Source organism: Lissotriton vulgaris, chromosome 5, assembly GCF_964263255.1.
Source record: "Lissotriton vulgaris chromosome 5, aLisVul1.2, whole genome shotgun sequence".
NCBI classification, from domain to species: domain Eukaryota; kingdom Metazoa; phylum Chordata; class Amphibia; order Caudata; family Salamandridae; genus Lissotriton; species Lissotriton vulgaris.
The window spans coordinates 572,023,340-572,044,468 of record NC_141693.1 but is presented as its reverse complement, the minus strand read 5'-3'; the positions used below and the strand labels follow the sequence as shown (position 1 = coordinate 572,044,468).

Below are 21,129 nucleotides of genomic sequence, written 5' to 3'. Positions count from 1 at the left end.
GTGCACAAAGAGGGAAGAGAGGTACAGAAAGAGGCAGGAGGGGTACAGAAAGAGGATGAGAACTGTAGAAAGAAGCAACAGAGGTGCTGAAAGAGGCACACCGGGTGCAGAAAGAGACAAGACATGTGAAAAAAGAAGGAACAGAGGTACAGAACGAGGAAAGAATGGTGCAGAAAGAGGGAAGACAGGTATAGAAAGAGGGAAGAGAGTTGCACAAAGAGGGGTGCAGAAACAGGCAAAAGGGGTGCAGAAAGAAGCAAGTGGGGTGCAGAGAGAGGCAAGTAAATTGCAGAAGGAAGCAAGAGAACTGCAGAAAGAAGCAATAGAAGTGCAGAACGAGGCAATTGAGGCGCAGAAGGAAGCAAGATAAGTGCAGAAAGAAACAACAGAAGTGCAGAAAGAAGGAAGAGGGGAGAGGGGTGGAGAGAGAGGCAAGAGGAGTGCAGAAAGAAGCAAGACGGGTGCAAAAAGAAATGAAAGAAGTACAGAAAGAAGGAACAGATGTGCAGAAAGAGGCAAAAATGGCACAGAAAGACATAAGAGGGGTACAGAAAAAGGATAGAGATGTGCAGAAAGAGGGAAGAAGGGTGCCGAAAGAGGCAAGAGGGGTATAGAAAGAAGAAAATGAGGTGCAGAAAGAGGCAAAAGACATGCAGAAAGAGGGAAGAGAGGTGCAGAAGGAAGCACGAGTGGCTTGCACACCATTAGTACCAATTTAACACCCACATTTACCAATAAGTAATAGGTGACCATTCTAGGTTTGCAAAGGGCCTTCCACCACGCTGTAACACTTGTTGCTGCATTTTTGGTAACGTTTGAGTCGTTTGAGCTAGAAACAAGGCTTTTTTTGTTCAAATCTACAGATTAGGGAGCAGATGATGAATTCTGTATAATTGTGCGAAAGTCGGTGCACTCAAACAGTCACATAATTCCAGTGGCCCTGTTCATACCTCTGACTAGGTCCACAAGTGTTCCTCAGTGATTCCTTCTTTTTTTGTCTCACTGAGTTCATAGTTAACTTCTATGGAAACAAGAAAGACTAAACCTGAGATTACCACTCCACAACACAGACTACCATACCATATAATTGCTCTCTGTAATACATAATCTCACTCTACATAATTCCTATACACTAAATACCACATACTTTCTGGCCACATAATTTCACTGCACAACATACCACATAATTCTACTACACACAACGTACATCCACTCCACTCCAAAAAACATTAGTAAAAACCCTTTGCATTTACAAAGCCAATAGCTCTAATTCTCGCAAGTGTGAAACCTATTACATTACAAACACTTCTTTACCAGGTAGTGGCATTTGCAGAGTGGTGGAGAAAGGGTACTAGGTCTCCAACCAGTGCTCAGCAATTCCGCTGCGTAGGACTTACAGGAGGTACCAGGAGGGCTTCTTGGCTTCCAAAGTCCCTCAGGAGTAAATTGGACTTTATCCCCCATCCTGTAGTCTGCCAGGAGGCACGTTTGCAGGGTTTATGGAGAAAGTGGGGAATGGCCCGCGAAGAAGTCTTAACAATCCTACTGTGTGGGACTTACTGGAGGTAACAAGAGGGGTAGTTGGCCCCAAGGACATCCTTGTGGGCCAACTACCCCTCCTATTAACTCCAGTAAGTCCCACGCAGCAGGAATGCTAAGTTCTCATAGCAGGCCACGCCCCCTTTGCCCACCACTCTGCAAACAGGCTCCCTGGCACACTCTTGGATGGGAATTGAAGTCCCCTTCGCTGCTGGGAGTCCTTTAGGGGCCAACTAGCCTACCTCTTACCTCCAGTAAGCCCCACACAGTGGGATTGCTGAGAGGTGGACAAAGGCCACGCCGCCTTCCCCACCACTCTGCAAACGCACCTCCTGGCACACTCTAAATTAGGGTATTAAGTCCCCTTCATTCCTGAGGGTCCCTGGGGGCCAACTAGGCCACCAGTTACCTCCAGTAAGCGCCACACACCTGGATTGCTGAGGGTGGTCGGAGGCCATGCCCCCTTTTTACACCACTCCGCAAACACGACTCCTGGTGGACTGCTGGTCGGGGGTGTAGTCCATTTGTGTCCCTAAGACACAACAGGACCTCATCGCTTCACCAGCAGAGCAACAAGAGGCTTCCTGCTCTCACTTCAATGAAGCAAAGCAGAGTTTGCTCCTGCCCTGCCATAGCAAACGGCAATGTTCCGGGGGTGGACACCCCGGGACTTTGCAGGAGCCGGCCCTGGGAGGTGGTGGTCCCCAGGGCCATCAAGGGCTCCTGGAGGGGGGGCATGCGGCCCCCCCCATCATTTCGACAGCCCCGGGAGGTGGGGGTCCACGGGGCTTGGTGGGGCCCGCAAGGCCCAGCAAATAATTGATGAAAGCCCCGGGGAGGTGGCGGTCCCCAGGGCTTGGGGGGGGGGGTCCGTCAGATCAATCGCCCTGTGGAGGTGGCAGTCTCCGGGGCTTTATTTTGTACCATGTTTCAAGGGGTGTTCTTCTAATACTGAAGAACATTGATATATGGTCGAAAATTTGTCTTAAAACCTTTATTTTTATCTAATATGCTTTTCCATTACAAAGATGCTTTAACTTGGTATGTGGTGTGGAAAATGAGAAAATTACGAATGCAGTCATCTCGTTCATATTAATGGCAATAAGAAGGAAAATGTACTCACATTTGGGTGCATTGGTATATGAAAATCCAGACGCGTGTATGTAGATACGATATGCACCGCACCGTGGGATATACATTATACTCTCATTTCTTAAAAGAATAACTGTAAACGATCCCTCCGTTAAGAACGCTTTTATGGGGTCATACTTTGCACCAAATAAAGATTGCTTGACTTGACTTGATATATGGCTTTTATGCTGTGCATTCCAGCCATACATGCATGTTAATGTGTTCTCTATATGCTAGTTGGAGATATCGTTTACCAGCAAGGATCTGCGTGTGAGTGGAGAAGCATAGTTTAATATGGCTTAAATGTCAAAGCTCTATTGTACATAACAATTTTAATTAAATTCCCCTTACCAATGAGCATGCACTTGCAGTGATGAGAAGTTCAAAGATCTGATTATTTTTGTCTGCGGGTACTCTGATCAAGCATTTTAAGATGGGAAAGCAATGCTAGAAGTATCAAAAGGAAAAGAAACACCACTGGATTTACCACTCTCACAAGAAATATTAATAACATGTGGGAACTTGAGCCCTCTGTTCCAGTCAATGCAACCACAACAGGGTCTAAAAAATGAGCACAAATTCAGAAGACTATACACCGTGAACCTTACAACAATAGAGCATTTTAGTCAGGGTAGTGTGGCAATTTCTCTAAATTCAACCCAATCTAAATTGCCTACAGTTTCCCTCTAGAACGATTTTAGTGCCTCTGTTTTTTAGTTTACAACAATATACATCCTTGTACATACAGACATATATTTGCAATGATGAAAGTGAAATAAGTCAATGTTGCAGATATTGCTGAGATTGTCCTGTCAACTATGGCCTTTTCTAAGACGCAGGCTTTGACTAAGATTCTATCCATTAAACTAGTGGTATCCAATATTGAGCCTTGAGGGCTAGACCCTTTGTTCAGTTTTCAAAATAACTGCTGACAATGCAAATTATTCCCATAAGGCCCTTGACCTGGGTGGACCCCCCGGAGGTTTAGGAATAGAGATATCTTGTGAGGCACTAGACACACGTATCTTGAAAGCTCTGGACTGCACTGCGCCATGGTCGCATAATGCACCACTGAGGAAATCTAAATCCGCCCCGTGATTCAACGATGAACTTCGGGATAAGAAAGCAGAATGCAAACACCTGGAGAGGCTGTGGAGGAGAAGCTTCTCTGAGATGGAGAGGAACATCTATAAAGCTGGCCTGAGGGAATACCATGCCCTAATTAGGAAGGTCCTTAAAGCCTACTACTGCAGTGGAATTGAGGGAGCTGACAATTCCATGAAAGAATTGTTCTTGGTATACAAAGAGCTATCGGACTTCTCGAGTACAGCGACCCCTATGATCGGATCAGAGGAATCCTGCAACCAGGTTGCAGAGTTTTTCGCAAACAAGGTGGATAGGATGTACTCCGCCTTCCAGGACACGGCCAGGGTTGGCTGTAGTAAAGATATAACTCCCATCATTCCAGATAGGGACTGTCTTACAGCATTAATGGTGCCCCCTTGGGAGGTCCTATGTCAGATTGCAGGTAGTATTAAATCAGGCTCCCCCAAAGACCCGGCGTCTCCCAAAGTACTAAAAGGTAGTATGGAAATTCTGGAGCCCCATATTAGACACTTATTAGAGGTCTCTTTTGCCTCAGGACAAGTGCCTAAAACCTGGAAGGAGGCAGTGTTCCTCCCCCTGAGGAAGAAACCCAACATCAGCCTGGAGCAGCTTGAGAACTTGCGCCCCATCTCGCTCCTTCCGTACTTCGCAAAGATTGCAGAAAAGACAGTTAATAAACAGCTATCTGCTCATTTTGAGGCAAATGGCCTGCTCCATCCCACCCAGTCGGGTTTCCGTGCCCTCCATTCGACCGAGTCAGCACTACTCTTATCCACCGAAACCCTGCGGAAATATGCGGATGAAGGGCAAACAACGGCTCTCATCTTACTCGATCTTAGTGCCGCATTCGACACTGTGGCCTATCACACACTGCTACAGCGTCTGAAAATGGGAGGAGTAGTGGGTAAAGCTTGGGACTAGCTGGAGTCATTCTTAGCAGACCGCAGTTTCCAAGTGGCACAGGGACCTTTTCGATCCAAAGAGATCAGTCTGAAACAGGGAGTTCCACAGGGCTCCAGTCTTAGTCCCACTCTTTTTAATCTGTATGTTGCGCCTGTAGCAGATATTACAGACAGATTTGAGGTGGAAGTAGTGTCCTATGCAGATGACACTCACTTGGCTGTGACCTTGTCACAGCCAAAGGAGCAGTGTGCTACCAACTTCTCCGCTTGTATGCAGGAACTTGCTGCATGGATGGCAGACAACTGCCTCAAGTTGAACGGAAACAAGACATAGGTGCTGATTGTGGGTAGGGCCCCTTCAATATGGACTTCGGCATGGTGGCCTTCCACGCTGGGTCCCCTACCCACTCCCAGTAATTTGGTCAAGAACTTAGGGATCTGGCTGGATAATAAAATCTCGTTCGAGTACCAGACCAAACAAGTGGCAGGCAAGTGTTTTGGAATACTGAGGGTCCTCAGGAAAACACTGGACCTCCTGCCACTGCCTGCCAGGAAAACCATGGTCCACGCCCTAATTACCTCCAGAGTGGATTATGGCAATGTCCTGTATTTGGGAGCCAGTGCAAAGTGCACGCAGAGGCTGCAACGCATACAAAATGCGGCTGCGCGCCTGATTCTGATGCTACCCAAGAGAGCTTCTGCTAAGAAAGCGCTCAAAACACTGCACTGGCTACCAATCAGGGAACGTGTGATATTTAAGGCCCTCTGTGTGGGCCATCGAATCCTACAGGGGAAGGGCCCCAGGTACCTGCTTAACCTGCTCAACCCATACCATCCTACCCGACAGTTGCGGTCAAGCTGGACGGGGCAGGTCCTGGTCCCAAAATTCAACAGAGTGAGAATGGGAGGGCGCTCCTTCAGAGTTATGATCGCCACACAGTGGAATAGACTGCCTCAGAGGCCCTGCTTGGAGACATCAGAGGCGGCTTTCCGTAAAGAATGGAAAACCATCCTGTTCCCCAAAGATTACCATAGGGAGTGCGGGCTACCCAGAACAATAGATCATGAGTAAAGAGTCATTTTGGTACTACTCAGCGCGGGGACGCACTAGCCAGTGTAACCAGGTGCTTTACAAGCTTTATAATAATAATATTATTATTATTATTAGCTAACTTGTACAGCGCCTGGTTATTCCAATGGAGGGTCCCCGTGCTAGGACATCAATGGCAATCCCACAACAATCCTGATGTATCAATCTTCCTGTGCATAGGCCTGACATAAAAATAAAAGCAGAATATTACTTCTGTCCACCAGACGGAAGTCGGAAAAGCCAAGCTTTTAGGTTTTTCCGGAACAGAGACTCCGACTCGCTGGTCCTATGATCCATAGGGAGGTCATTCCATGCCTTAGCAGCCAGGAAGCCAAAAGATCTCCCTCCAGCTCGAACCATCCGCACCCTGGGCACAATCAACCTGGCAGAGCCAAGTGATCTCAGATCCCGTGTGGGCCAATAAGCTGTAAGAAGGGGAGCAGGAAGCGCGGCCGCTTCTGACTAAGGATATTGTGACCAAAGCATAAGGCCTTGAAAGTGACTCTGGCCTGAATTGGGAGCCAATGAAGTTTCTTCAAAGTTTCCCCCACCGAAACCCGCCTAGGGATGTTCAAGATCAGCCGGGCTGCAGCATTTTGGACCTTCTGGAAGAGGTTCAAATTTCTAGCCGTCACCCCTAAATACAGATTATTGCAGTAATCAAGGTTAGATGTCAAAAGTCACAAGAGCTTGTACAATAGCTCTTTTAGAATCAAGGGGGAGAAGGTCCAGAATTTTGCGTAGCATTTTAAGGATGCCAAAGCAGGCGCCGGCCACGGCAGTAATTTGCTCATAGAAGGACAGATTTTCATCAAACCATACTCCCAGATTCTTCACCTTTGCTTTCGGTACCGGGTTAGGGGTTAGGACCAAGTTCCACAGGCCACCAATGATGCGACCAGAGAGAGGGCTCTTTTCCAACAACCATCACCTCTGTCTTCCCTGCATTCAGCTGAAGGCAGCTGTATCTCATGCAGTCAGCAAGCTCCCCCAAGAAGGCCTTAAAATCAGATGTCATTCCAGATTAATTTTGCTCCAGAGTCACAACCAGCTGAGTGTCATCAGCATATGCTTTATCTCATGCCCCAAGACAATATCCGCGAGAGGGTGTGTATAGATATTAAACAGGGTGGGGCTGAGAGCCAAACCCTGTGGCACCCCCCGCGACAGAGGACAGATGGGTGTTGTAGAACCTGGAAGGATCTGTTCTGCAAGAAGTTTTTCATCCATTCCCAGGTGCCGCCATCTACACCGGCCTCCCCCAGCCTCTCAAGAAGGAGTCTGTGGGACACCATGTCGAACGCCGCACTCAGGTCCAGAAGGATCATAGCAGTAGTCCTTCCCTCGTCTGCAGCAATTCTCAGCACTTCTGCTGCCAGGAGAAGGGCTGACGCTGTGTTATGGAGTGGCCTAAAGCCAGACTGGTTCATGGAGAACCTGTCTCTCTTCCAGAAACATAGACAGTTGTCCATTAGGATGTTTCTCTTAAATTTTTGCTACATAGGGGAGCAAAGAGATAGGTCTCAGATTTTCAGGGAGTGTGGGATCCAAAGATGGTTTCTTCAGCAAAGGGACCACCATAGCCTATTTCCAATTATTGGGAACCTGTCCGGTCCTAAAGGACATATTCAGTAGAGAAGTGAGAACCGGGGCAATAACATTCTTCCCTTGCCGAAAAAATTTATGGGGAACTGGGTCCAACAGGGACCCTGATTTCACAACCTCCATCAGTCTTAGAACCTCACTTTCCGAAGGTGGTTGAAAGACAAACTTATCCTTGGTCCCAGGAGGTTCTACAACAGGAGCGGGGACACAATTCCTGCTACTTTCCTGAAAGGTGGCATATATTAATAACTACATTTATCCCACATGAATATCCTGAATATCTGACATGGGTCCACTTTTCATGGGCCAATGCTGAATACCTCGAAATGAATTGCTATCTAGCATTTTGTGCAGATTTCTACCGATGATGCTGCCTTACGAAGGCTTCCAGATACAAAATCTGCCTAGTCTTAAGCTGACCCCTGGCCTCCTCCCAACATTCTTGCTTCCTGACTCTTCATCTCAAATGTGTAGGTTCTCTTTGATCACAGTTTTCTAGCTTTTCACTCTTTAGCCATTTTTGTTTTCCCTTTTCTGCTTTTTGTCTCTCATGTTGTGACTCAGAGTCTGATGATAAAAATAAGGCCTGTTCCATAATGGGTGCAGGTGCTGACCACCGACAACTATTAGCACAAAATAAGCACTAGGTGCAACATTGATAATCGATGTTGTGTATAGGCATGGGCGGAGTTCGCGAAGTTCCACTATGCGGAACTCTGCGAAGTGACCAAAAAACTCTGCTGCGCTATGAAGAGCTCTGCAAATGGTGGCTGCATTAGGTCATGCCGTTCGTTCTGACTTTTGGTGCCGAGTGTCTGTCCCGGGCTGGTAAATAAGTGCGAACGGCACCATGCGCTACACAAGAGTGCGCATCTTTTTTCTGCCACTTGACTAAATGTTCTACTCGAGTGACAGCTTCCTCAACGCGAATGGCTTTCTCAATGCAAGCAGTAGTAGCCATTGGCGACTGCCCATGTTGAAAAATCTCACCGGAAGGTGGCTTGGAGTAAGATTTTCCTCGCTCGCGGTTGCCAACTTAACGCTGGTGAGCACAAGTGAGTAAAAAACTAGCAGAACAGAGTTTTTCAGAACTCCGTGCACAACGCAAAGTGGGAAAAACTCTGCAAACTCCACGAGCGGAGCCAAATTTCGCATCCAGGCCTAGTTGTGTATCAGTGTGGAATTTCATTAAACTCTTCTATAATAAGCTCCACAGTCAAAAAGGACTTTATACTGCACATTTTCATTTAATATTTTCTACAATGCTTCTATCATGTCATATGAATGCCCTCTTGCAATGCATAGTCAGAGATATTGAGGTGAATATAAAAGAAAGGAAAATGGAAGAGCAAAATAGAATGACTGCTGCTGTGGTTAGTTTGAAAAAGGCACTGTGAACCAGACTTGTCAGTCCTTTCTGAAATGGTAATGCAATGGAATTTGTCTGAAGAGAAAATCAAGTATGTTGCACAGATAGGACCACTTAAACTTAAAAACCTTTTCAGAGAAGATTTCTTTACTTGTGATAGGGTGGTAAAAATTGATTAATTGTGCTGATGTTTCGGGGCGTGCATCTTTAACTACTTCGATGCTGATGACGGAACCGCTCCGTCATCAGCTGCGGTTGGGCTGTGCTGATGACGGAGCCGTTCCGTCATGGCCCGGCCGCCGCGCCTGCGCGGCGCTGATTTTGCGCCTGCGCGGCGCATTCTATTAGGCGGGCGGGGCATGACGGAACCGCTCCGTCATGAGCACAGCCCAACCGCGGCTGGTGACGGAGCGGTTCTGTCACCAGCATGCGGCCGCCGTGCGGCCGCTCCGCCCTCTTAGCGCTGCGGCGGAATAGCCGCCGCAGCGATGGGGTTAATGAAGAGGGGAGCACTCCCAAACAGAGCTTTGCACTTTGTCTAAGGGAACTTGAATTTATTCTCATATTTCAAGGCACAAAGAGGTGGAATGGTTGCATCAGAATTCCATTCACAGTAATATCATCTGACAAAATATGTGCCCTAAATGTTGTTTAAAAAAAATCATCAGATTGGGCGTAGGTTTTCTATTATTAAATCCAATGGAGCAATATTTTTGTAAACATTTTTGGGGAAACAGTATTTATGTTAAAGGGTATTCTTTACCATGATATGTTAGTTCTTTACCATGTTCCTATCCAAAAATACATTTTTCATGAATGGTGCCTCTGTGTTTTTTACTGGTGGGGGAGTGAAGTAATGAATGGGCTTCCTGTACACAATAGTGATTTTAAATGTCAGGCCACCCATATAGACTGTACTGTCATTACTGTACTACCTCAGTTCTACATCAATTATTTTCTTCTGAGACTCCATGTTGATCCTCTGAATGGAGCTCAAGTGGCGTAAGTCCACATTACGTATTATCATATTACTGTCTTCTCCATGAGGTTCACGCCTTGTTTTTTGTCATTCATCCAATCAGAGGCACACATACCATAAAACACTTTCACTAAAAGATGAAGAAGCAGTGGTTGGTGAGGTGGACTCCAGGTGAGGGGCAGCGGCTCTCCGTTCAGATCCATAAGGCCTCTTCCTCCTCCTAACAATCTTCCTTGTGTTGGGTACAGCAGCACTGCAGCTCCTCCTCTTGTGCGGATTATGCATCTCAGAGCCCTATTCAGTAAAGGTATTTCCCATAAGCACATCATGGGAGAAACCCTTTACTGAATAGGGCCTTAAGACTATCGGGTCGGTAGCATCCCAGCTGCCAGAACACAGAGCCTCCTTGGAAGACACCAAGTGCATCAGCTTAATGGTTTCTAGAAGACTAGTGGTTCTCACATTCATACTTACACACACACTTTTCGAAAACCATCATTCTCTGTACGATATTATTCGAATTTTTACATTATTTTAGGATGGCAAGAATATTTGGCTTTTATACAATAGTGACTTCTGAATAAATGTGCTGATGCCGAAAAATATATTTTGTATCTCACTGCAGAGCTGGTGGTATTGTTGCTGGCTCTTTCTTAGTTCTTAGTATCATTGTGTACTGAGCAGGCTTTGTGTACATACGTCAAGTTACCAACTGCATAAGAAATCCTGGTCTTGATTCAGTTGCTCGGGATCTTAAGGACCAACAGATGCCAAGATCTTCAAACCTGGGGGCTTTCTTTTTTAACCTTCCTCTTAGAGCGTTCGGTTATAGGTGGATAAAACGATTGCGTACCTTGCTGGATGGTTCTAAATATTTTGAGGATGCTCACATTAAAATTATGCAAATTATATATTTAGACACATATAAATAAATTAAACATTTGCTTTGGCGAGTGGAAGTTGAGTTGTTGATTACTTTTTCCATTCACATTGGTCAAAGAGGATCATTTTTACACCATGTCAGGATTTTTTATTTTTTTATTTTATATTACAACCCTTTGTGTGAAATATGTCCTTTTTTCTTTGTTCCTGATTTACTATGTAATTGCTGTATCATTTTAACTCCATGGATGCAGTCTTGAAAAAATGCCAAAGATAAAACGTGTTGGCTGCCATTGGACGATGCTGTTTACATTGATATACAGCCTGATTCATCATTGGGAGGTTTTGCGAGTCTGAAATAGCGAATCATAAGGAATCGCTATTCCAGACTCGCAACACGGGATTCATGTAGGAATAGCAATATATTTTGCGATTCCTACAGATTCCTTATTTGCGATTAGCAAATTGCTAATCGCAAATAAGGAATAACTCCCTATTCATTCCTATGGGCCAAAAGGCCCATAGAAATGAATGGGGAGTATTCCTTATTTGCGATTAGCAATTAGCTAATCGCAAATAAGATAGCGATTTAAAGGGGGCCAGGGGTGTCCAGAGGACACCCTGTAGCACCCCTTAAATGCTAATTTAAACAGGTGTTGCGCAAACACATGTCCAAAGGACATGTGTGTGTGTGCAACATGCAACTCAGAAAAATGCTTTTAAAAGCATTTTTCTGAGTTTTCGCTATTTACCACGAGGTTTGACCTAGCGGTAAATAGCGGCCCGAAATTGCGATTTCGCAATTTGAAAATGGATGATGAATTGCATTTAAGGAATCTCAAATAGAGATTCCTTAAATGTAATTCCTCGCAAATTTGCGAATTCGCTGTTACCGAGTTTTGCATTTGGCATGATGAATCCCAAATACAGAAATTGCACTCGCAAAGGGCCAGATTCTCAGAATCTGGCCCTTTGCGAGCGCAATTACCTTTAATGAATCAGGCTGATAGTTCTTGTTTCTTTTAGTACGTTTTAATTTTCTACGTGTCACTTTCATTACTTGTATTGGAGGCTAGCTTAAATTTTCTTTCTTTTTGGTTCTTCATGCCAATCAAAATTATTTTAATCCGTGTTAATCTAAAAAAAAAATCAAAAAAGTATTTCAAGCAGGAGGCGGTACTGTAGGTGCTGAGAACTCTTCACATGAGATTTGAGAAGATCTGTAATAATTTGGAGCAGATACATTGTCATTATTCTACAGTAATCTAGAAAGTGGCTTTGTTACCCATGACCACCTGTGCCAGAGCAAACACCTTGGGTTCAATGAAGGTTACGCTTACACAGGAGTACCAAGGCTGCAATGTGAATGGGGGTCTAATGCCTTATTCAGTTGGATTCTGTTCCTAATGACCGCTACATAGAAATATCCACTGGCTATGGTGACGATGTCTGTTGGCCAAACGGTCACACTTGGCACTTTAAATACTTCCTAGGTTTAACTCTATTTCTTTAAATCCTTAAACTTTTACTGTGCTCACAGACAATTATTGAAGTTTCCACACACGATTTTTCATGAAAAAAGTGGTCTGGGTAGAACATAAACCATGGGATGATCTGTTTTCTGATGCAGGATGGAATATCGTGGGAATAATACATCGCATTTCCACACAAGGGCATTTGCCCAATCACATGTGTTCATATTTTATAATGTATATATTTTCCTCAACTAAACCGCGAGTGTTTTACTCAAGCAGGTTCAGGGAAACATCAGAGTCTGATGCTAAATATGTGTAAGTAAATGGGAAGTTTGAGCACTTCCTTAAAATTATATATTTAGAATATGTGACGCACCGTCAGAGCCCTCCCTGATGCCAGCTTTGCCTGCCATATGGTGAAGGTGAAAATTAGTTTTACATTTGCATGGAGCCAGGTAGGTGGGGTCCTGTCACTGCATATGGTATTCTTATTGGCTATAACAATGTTGTGAATAGTAAAAGTAATCATATTACCCCCGGCAAGAGGTGATCCGGTTGACTCTGACTGACATACATATGTCCTCCCCCATGGACTCTGAACCTCTCATATGACTCATTGAAAAACCTTTCTGTAAAAACCAGTCTGCAAAAAATGATATCTTCACACTAAAATCTAAGTCTCACAACCAGTTTGTAGTAGCGACCTATGGTGAGTTGAACCTGCAACCGTATCTGCGACTCATTTTGTTAAAATCCTATTAATTAAGGTTTTCAAGGCTGAGAATGGCCCTATTTGATGTGGGGTGAAATAGTCCTAAAATGGAAACTTACACAGGCAGGAGATTCCTACCACTTCTGCCCATACCAGAGGATATCACTGACCCACGCATTGTGTTCCTGCCCTGGGTTTTTCTGGGAAAGGTAATTTTGGCATAAGCCATTATTTTGAGAACAGAACATTCGACTCATTTCGACCACTGATTTGAGGGAAGGGATTTGAAGCTCAAAATGCACTTTGTGAAGTTTATGAACAGTGGCCGCTAGAAGTCCCTGAACAAATTCGTGCCTGCCCCAACCTACCGCAATTTAAAAAAATGCTCAAAACCTACCTATTTTAAAGTTTCTATTTTATACATCGCCCTTCTTCTCTGGCGCCAAGAGATCCCCCTGGGGATGATTTGTGCGCCATACAAATGAGTCTAAAGTAAAGCAAAGTTTAAAAAGTAAGAGTAAAGAAGTGCCTCACTATCGAACCCTGCAAATGCTGAAACGCAGCACATCCGCGACCTCTGATAAAATAATATTCAGTCTTGCACTTTGGTTAATAATTTTAGTATCCTCTTTTTTAAATTTTAAGTACCCCATATATGCTTGGTATATATGAACTGTGTGTTTTAGATGAATAAACTATGTGTTTTAAAGATTTGATTGGTTTTCATTAACTATGAAATAAAGATTTGTATTATTATTAATAAGATGAAGGATGCAATTCCGAGTCAGAGGAAGCAATTTCCCCATGGGAGACATTGCCCCACCTGATTATGAGTTCCTGGGCGTGAACTTTCACCCAGTGCCACACAAAACGTCCTCATGTAAAAAAAACTGAAGAGTTCTGTGTGCAGCGATAACGTCAGAATAAGGATTGAATATGGAGTCTGAGTTGTGTGTGTTGGTCCTGATTCTAGTCATCCAAACTTGGCAATGCATGGTGCTAGGGCGGGAATACTGAACAGAAATGGTGATCCCATCCCAGATGTTCGCCGATTCCTCACACCAACCTCCCCCCAACTCCACCGATTCCTCACACCAACCTCCCCACAACTCCACCAATTCCTCACACCAACCTCCCCCCAACTCCACCAGTTCCTCACACCAACCTCCCCCCAACTCCACCGATTCCTCACACCAACCTCCCCTCAACTCCACCACACTCCCTCAATAATGTGCAACTCAGAATCAGGGCAGACGTCCCAACCAGTCTAGTGACTGGAACCAATGCCAGGTAGAGCATGATTACTGCATCTAGTTGGGTTAGTAAATAATGCTCAACATTGTGCTGTAAAAGCTTGTTTGACGCGAGACACGATCATCTGCAGGTCTCTTTCTTTGCATAACGTATATGGCGATAGGTTGAGCATCCTTACCATTCTGTGTAATGGCGAGGGCTATGCTCCCACCTATCCATCAGTGTTAAGTAAAATATATCTGAGGCATGTACCATGAGGACGTCCTAAGTGCGAGAAACGGTGGGCCTCATTTATGAGAAATGACGCATCACTGCATTAAAGCAGCGATGCGTCACTTCTCAGCGCGCACTCCTTGCAACATACTTGATGCGTCATATTTACTGTATGACGCATCATGTCGCAAGGAGTTACAGATACGTCAGTATTTCTGACGTATCTGTATGGCGCAAAAGTGACGCATTGCTGGAGTGTGTCACAAAAGTGAGGCAACCCCAGCAATGTGTCCTTTCACATGGGGCAAGCCCCATGTGAAAGGGCTTGCGTCAGTCTTACGCCTGCTGTGAGGCAGGCGTAAGATTTTGAAGCATTTGAGTCCTAGAAGTGGTGCAGTGAAATCTGGTAGATTTTACTGCGTCACTTCTATGACCCTTTCTTGTGTGGGAACACCGCCCTGCATATATTATACCTGGCGCAGGTATAATGTAGCGCAGGGGTTTACAAAGTGACGCATCTAGGTAGATCCGTCACTTTGTAAATGTGGCGCAACAGGGCGCATTTTTTACACTGTTGGTGCGTCACAAAAAGTGACGCAAGGGCTCATAAATGAGCCCCGGTATATTTAGTAGACGCTAGTCAATATTAAATCAAAAAGGGCTTGCAGTCGCTGTAGGATACATTATCAGGCAACTTCACTCATTCATAAACTTTCTAATAGTACACAAATGCTTGCCACGTGTTTCCCTGTCAAAGTCTGAAACCCTTTTAATGCATGTTATGTACAAACAAGGTTCATCCTCATTCATTCATCCTTAGGCCCAGCTGTGTGTCACATAGAGAGCTGTGAAGCCAGTCTCATGTACAGAGCCTGGAAACTCTGGAGGTAGCCCTTTTTCAACAGGCCTTGAAATTTGCCTGTTACGTTATTCGCATTACGGTGTGAACCAGCTCCTCCCATCAACAACTTTCGGTGACAATTCATAATTTAAAGGTCTGACTCGTGATGTAGACGAACACCAAGACTTGCTTGAAATGAGGCTTGTTAACCCTACAACTGTCAACCTAAATGCAACTTCTCACCCTGATGTTAAAATATTAAATTTCAATAGTAAAATCAACGGCGGTGTTACCAGCGCTCCGTGGTGTTTTAATGCTGGTCTCTCCTATTGAAACCCTAAATTGACTCCATTTTGCTGGTGCTTCCTTTGTTTCAAGCACAGCAGCTGCGTTTCGAAATTAGGCCATTCACCAGGCCACAAAGGGCGCTTATCCAAACAAAGGCGCCAGAAGTTGGAAATTAATGAGAACAAGAGGCAGTGAACGCACGGCTACCATTAAATAGACATTTATTTCAGGTTAGAACATTAGGTAACATGGAAACGTTCCACCGTTAAACAACATGGGAACGTTCCATGCAAAACGTAGCGACCTCTTTCACACATGTTTGGGGGAGGGGGGGGGGCTAAAAAACACGGCAAGGTGTACGCAAGCTGCATTCCGTTTTCCCGTCAAGCTCGTGTGATCATAAGTAAAGGCAATGGATCATGTTGATTAAAAAAGAAGGCAAAATTAAAGACGGTGGCGGCGCCCACTGAAAAGACAAGGCGTCCATTTTGAAGTGGAGAGCAAGTCAGACAGTGGCACAGAGCTAGCAATGGGTGCCAAAGCCGGAAGTGCAATCAAGGTCAACTTGGCGCTTGACGCTGGGTGTCTCTGTACTTTTTTACTGGGACAAATGCATCTAACGTTCCTAGCCAATAATCAATGGGGCGCGTTCCTTTGTTTTAGGTCTCTGCGGATAAATAAACTCCTACATTTGTTATAAACAACTAAATGTTGTGGAAATATGCAAAAACGAATTAAACGCTTTCTGGCTCTACATCCACCAATCTGTCTCCTTGTCTTATTGTTTTTCTATTCGGTCTTTCTCTCTGCCTGCGTATCTGACAGATAAAGAAATATTGAAACATGATACACAATAGTCAATCATATGGGAGGGTTACATAATAGGTGACCATATGAAGGAAGGAAAGAGAGGGAGGGAAGGAAGAAAGGAAGGGAAGGGAAAGGAAGGGGAAGGAAAGGAAAGGAAAGGAAAGGAAAGGAAAGGAAAGGAAAGGAAAGGAAAGGAAAGGAAAGGAAAGGAAAGGAAAGGAAAGGAAAAAGGGAAAGGAAAGGAAAGGAAAAAGGGAAAGGAAAGGAAAGGAAAGGAAAGGAAAGGAAAGGAAAGGAAAGGAAAGGAAAGGAAAGGAAAGGAAAGGAAAGGAAAAGGGAAAGGAAAAAGGAAGGGAGGAAGGAGAGGTTAATTTTATATTTATGGGTTTGTGGTTGTGTACAAGTGTCTATAGACCAAGCATACAGATACAGATGCACGCTTCATCGGTCCTTTCATCCATATGTGACGTGAAACGATGCATTGCCCTTCCCTTTCCAGACAAAGAACCCGCAGGCTGCAATGCCCGGGATCATTCCTCTGCTGGCACCGCTGCCTGCAACCCATGCAGCATTCTCAGCAATAACCTTGAACCAAGCGTGCCACCTGTTGGGCCAAAAAAACGCCGAGCCAGCGGCTTTCGGTGGCGGCTGCCCTCCCCCTCTCCTTTGTCATAAAGCAGGGAAGGGGCTCATTAAGTGACGCGTCGGGTTCCATTACCGGGCGGCTGCCGTGAGCACCGCCGCTCAGCCCTCCCTCCCTCCCTCCCTCCGAGAGGCCGCGGGCACTGCACAGCCCCACGGAGCACGCGGCCCCTGCTCCTCCGACCCCTCTGCCCCCAGGCCCTGCCCTGGAGCGTGCGAAGGGCTCAGCCCCCCACAGCCTCTGAGATGGATATCAAGATGCAACTCCATACCCACGCCGCTGAGCAGCGCCTCCCACCCCAGACACACACACACAATGTCAGAAGACACCATCAAGTGCCAAGTTCAGTCTTTTTATCTCCACTCCCTTTCCTTATAAAACAGCGCCAACCTTCGGCTGATGGTAAGTATATGAGAAAAGAACAGCTCTGCCGAGCAGAGAAAAACACACAGCTGCCGAGACAGTGACTGCTCTGTCAATCACCCTGCTCCGGGCCACTGCCCTCTCCTCTCTTGTTATCCTATTCTTGCTGCCTTCACAAAGCTCCCTGTGTCTTTCCCGGGCTTGCAGAAGATTCATGAACGACATCCATACATGTCAATACAGCGCTTTCAGAAATAATCACACGTCGTGACTTGCTTCGCATTGCATTGTATTACAATAAAATAACATGGCAGTCCTCTCAGGTGCAAAGGTGTGACGACGCCGGCCGCAGACACTTTCTGCCCGTTGCTTATTGTTTCTTTATGTAGCAGTTTCTGACAGGACCACCGCTAAGCAGCTTAGGGCGGCCTCTATGCGCTATGCAGTATGCTTTAAACAAATAAATGCATGAATGCCTGCACAGACAAATGAGTGAAGAAATGGAGGCAAATAAATACATACAAAAATAAAAGGAGACGATGGCACAATAAGTGGACAGTGGTATATAAACACGTTTATTAAATGCATGACTGATGAAATACATGGTTGAATAAAAGTACACAAATCAATAAGCGAATACATAGAGAGAGATATGGATGAATGTGTTAATCAATGAGTGAACGCAGCGATAAAGCAATGTTAACCAGAGGAAGCGAACATACACTAAACCGCCTATAATTACAAAAGGAGATAAACGCCGAGCTAAACATACCTCAAATTAAGTGATTCATTGTTTTTCTTGACTAAACTCATGTTTTATTATGAACTTTCACGTGGTTATGCAAGCCATACAGAGTAACAATGTAAAGCAAGGCAAGTAAGTGCAAGGGTAGCGACCGGCAGTGCCCTCCACATGGGATACTGTTGCGCATGCGCGGTCATTTTGTCCGTAGCCCAAGAGCTGAAACGCACGAGGAAGGGAAACAGGTGGTCTCTGTCAAGGAAAGGGAGTGATGTAAACCACGGAGGAGGGTCGTGGGTTGTCATGCACCAGGGGCAGAGGGCTAAAACCCTTGGAAAGCTTAGGGGCCATGTGATGAGGGCGGGGGGGGGGGGGGCAATATTCCCTTGCAGAGTTCTGATATGGAGTTGTGTGTGGGCGGGAACTTGAAGGTGATAGGTGAAGGTCAATAATCTTGTGACGAGACCTGGGGGGGGGGGGGGGGGGAGGGGGGCTCGCAGGGGGGTAGTTTCAAGGATCCCGTGAAAGGCCCTGTGGGCGGCTTAGAGGTGGTCACTGTCCAGATTCTCGCTGCTGAAGGGCTCAGGGGAGGCCCAGGGACGCCAGCTGTCCAAGGGGCCTCGTGATGGAGGGTCCATTTAACTAGGAGAGGCTAAACATGTGACCACTGTCCAGGGTCCAGGTGCTGAGGGTACTGGGGGAGGGGCGCGAGGTGTGTCTGTCCAGGGAAGGAATGATACACGGTATGGCACTGGTGGGCACTGCGCGGGGGTTTGGGCTGAAGAACCACGTTGGAAGGCTCACAGCCTCTTCAGGACCTTATGCTGCAAAAGGCTGCGAGGTTTACATGAGGTCACTGTCCATGAACCCGCTGATCAATGGGGGAGGAGGGGGCTCCTGTATGGGTAGTCACTGTCCATGAACCTGCAGATCAATGGGGGAGGTGGGGGCTCCTGTATGGGTAGTCACTGTCCATGAACCCGCTGATGATTGAGAGTGAGGCGGCTGGCACAGGTGCTCACTGTCCGGGGACAGCGGGGAACGTAGGGGCCTGGGGGAAACGTTCACGTCACTGCCCACGGTCCTGGTGGTGCTGAGCCCTGGGGGAGAGGGAGGCTCACAGACGGTCCCTGTCCGGGGGCCCCGTGCTGAAGGTCCATGCGCGCGGGAGGCACAGGTGGTCGTAATCCCGGGCCAATGCGGGCAGCGGCCCCTTACCTTCCTGCACCGCCTGGAAGGGGTTGTTGGCTTCGATGACTTTGATGGAGTATGTGATCTTCTCGCTCTGCAGGATGTCGTCATTCAGGCTCAGATCGGACACGGCCAGCTGGAACACCTCGTCGTCCTTGGCCGCATTTTCTTCAAAGATGGCACCTGTTGAGATGAGGGGAAAGTTTCTTTAGTCAGCGCTCCTGGTCTGGGCCTAGAAGGGGTGCAATCCTGAATGTGGGGGCTGTAAGACGTACAATCCTGAATGTGGGGGTTGTGAGACGGTATGAGGTTGTCTAGGTACTTCGCCTAATGGGAAGCAATAAATCAACCCAAGGCGGTCTCCTTCCAAGGATACAGCGTTTTATGACCATTTGAAACACCTGTGGTGGGCTCCGGAGACTGTCATGTACCGCAATAGTAGTACTGATGACTCGATGCTAAAATTGCTCTGTCAAAGCCTCTAGGTGCTGCAATAGTAGATGTTCACAAAGTTTCGATCTCTTGAGTATGAAGGTGTAAGTGAGGCGTATTAGAAGCAGCACATTTTACCTGCATGCTACACGCACATCACCTGCAGACAACTGAGCTGTGTCACTGGCTTTCAAAATCAACATAGGACCTATCGATGTTCAAACGAACGGTGGCAAAGCTAGTAGTAATATGTTCCCCACCAACTCCACCCATAACAGCATCAGACAGTAATGGAAAACACACACGCCACAGACACACAATCATTTAATTATCCATTGGGTCGTGCAAAAGGTGTGTTTGTGTGACAGCACACGCCGTTACCAGCCACACAATTCACCCGGAAAGCCTTGTGGGTTGAAACTAACACAGCAGCCTGCTAGGAAGGCCCTGGGCCGACTCTAGGGAAGAGCAACTGTTGCCCGCTAGACCCATGGACCAGCGTTTGGTTTGAACTATGATGGTGGGAATATGTCCATACATTGCTTATTGATACACATTTCTGGCAGAAAATATGTCCATATAAATTTTTACTTTGTATACATTCATTCTTGCATAACCATATTTTACATCCACCGTGTTTCCCCTACCTAGCTTAAAGCCCGTGTTTAGCTTATGGTATTGATTTTGCTGATTTTATTGTATCGTTTTTTTACTGATTGTTGTTATCTTTTTAGCTTACTCTCAGGTCACTTTTGTAATACCCATGTGTTTTTGTACTGACACCCTGTTTATCTGACTAACAAAATTCTCTTTGAACTCAAAAGAGAAATCGGGCCGTAAATTAGAGATAAAACATGACAAAAAGAATCTTTGTTAATGATGAGTGAATTTAAGCTCATGAGCGCAGAGGCCCTGCTCGGGTGAACTGTTTGCTCTATCAGGGGTTTTGCGCACACGAGGGGCGGGGGAGGGGGTTCTTGGTAAGTGAGGACAGACAACTCGCTGCTAGGAAGCAGTGAGTTACCGGAAGTAGCGTACCACAGCTTTCCCTACCCGCGCGCCAATGAGCGACGCCCATCTCCCGGCACAAAGTCTCATATAGAGCTGTGTCCAGAACCCTTTCCTGGAGGTCAGACCGGACCGCCCCTTCATCTGCTTGAGTAGAACAGTCCTCAGTGAGCGCACGTGCTCGGTGCACCTGTGGCTCCTAGCAGGACTGTAGGTTGCCAAGTGCATGGGGGCAGCAAGGAAGACTGACCAGCCGCCGTCCTCTCCCTCTCCTCGCTCACAAGCACCGCAAGGAGGGACGCCTGGGTGGCCTGGCCCTTTCCCTGGTATCTACCGGCGCTTTCCATGCCTGCCCCTAGAAGCCTTTATTTCACAGCACACGTGCGCTTCAGTCAGTCACCCGGAAGCGCCCTCACCAACATTCGCCCGAAATGCAAAGCCGCCTACCACCCCACACCCCCATGCCTCTGATGCACCCCCACCACTAGCCCAAGTAATCGTGATGTCGTCTAAGAGAGTCTGTGAGACGTCTCTGAGTCTAGCGTGTCCTCGC

At 46.3% G+C, this 21,129-nt stretch overlaps 1 protein-coding gene across 3 annotated transcripts in view; it reads right to left on the bottom strand.

Moving 5' to 3' along the window:
• The window catches only part of GRID1 (glutamate ionotropic receptor delta type subunit 1), a 2,431,615-nt gene that overhangs the window by 2,407,149 nt on the left and 3,337 nt on the right, over window positions 1-21,129 (bottom strand). For all 3 annotated transcript variants that reach the window (XM_086920133.1, XM_086920134.1, XM_086920135.1), the window contains exon 2: window positions 19,164-19,319. In XM_086920133.1, coding sequence (XP_086776259.1) covers window positions 19,164-19,319 — 156 coding nt within the window. The remainder of the gene's footprint in view (window positions 1-19,163; window positions 19,320-21,129) is intronic.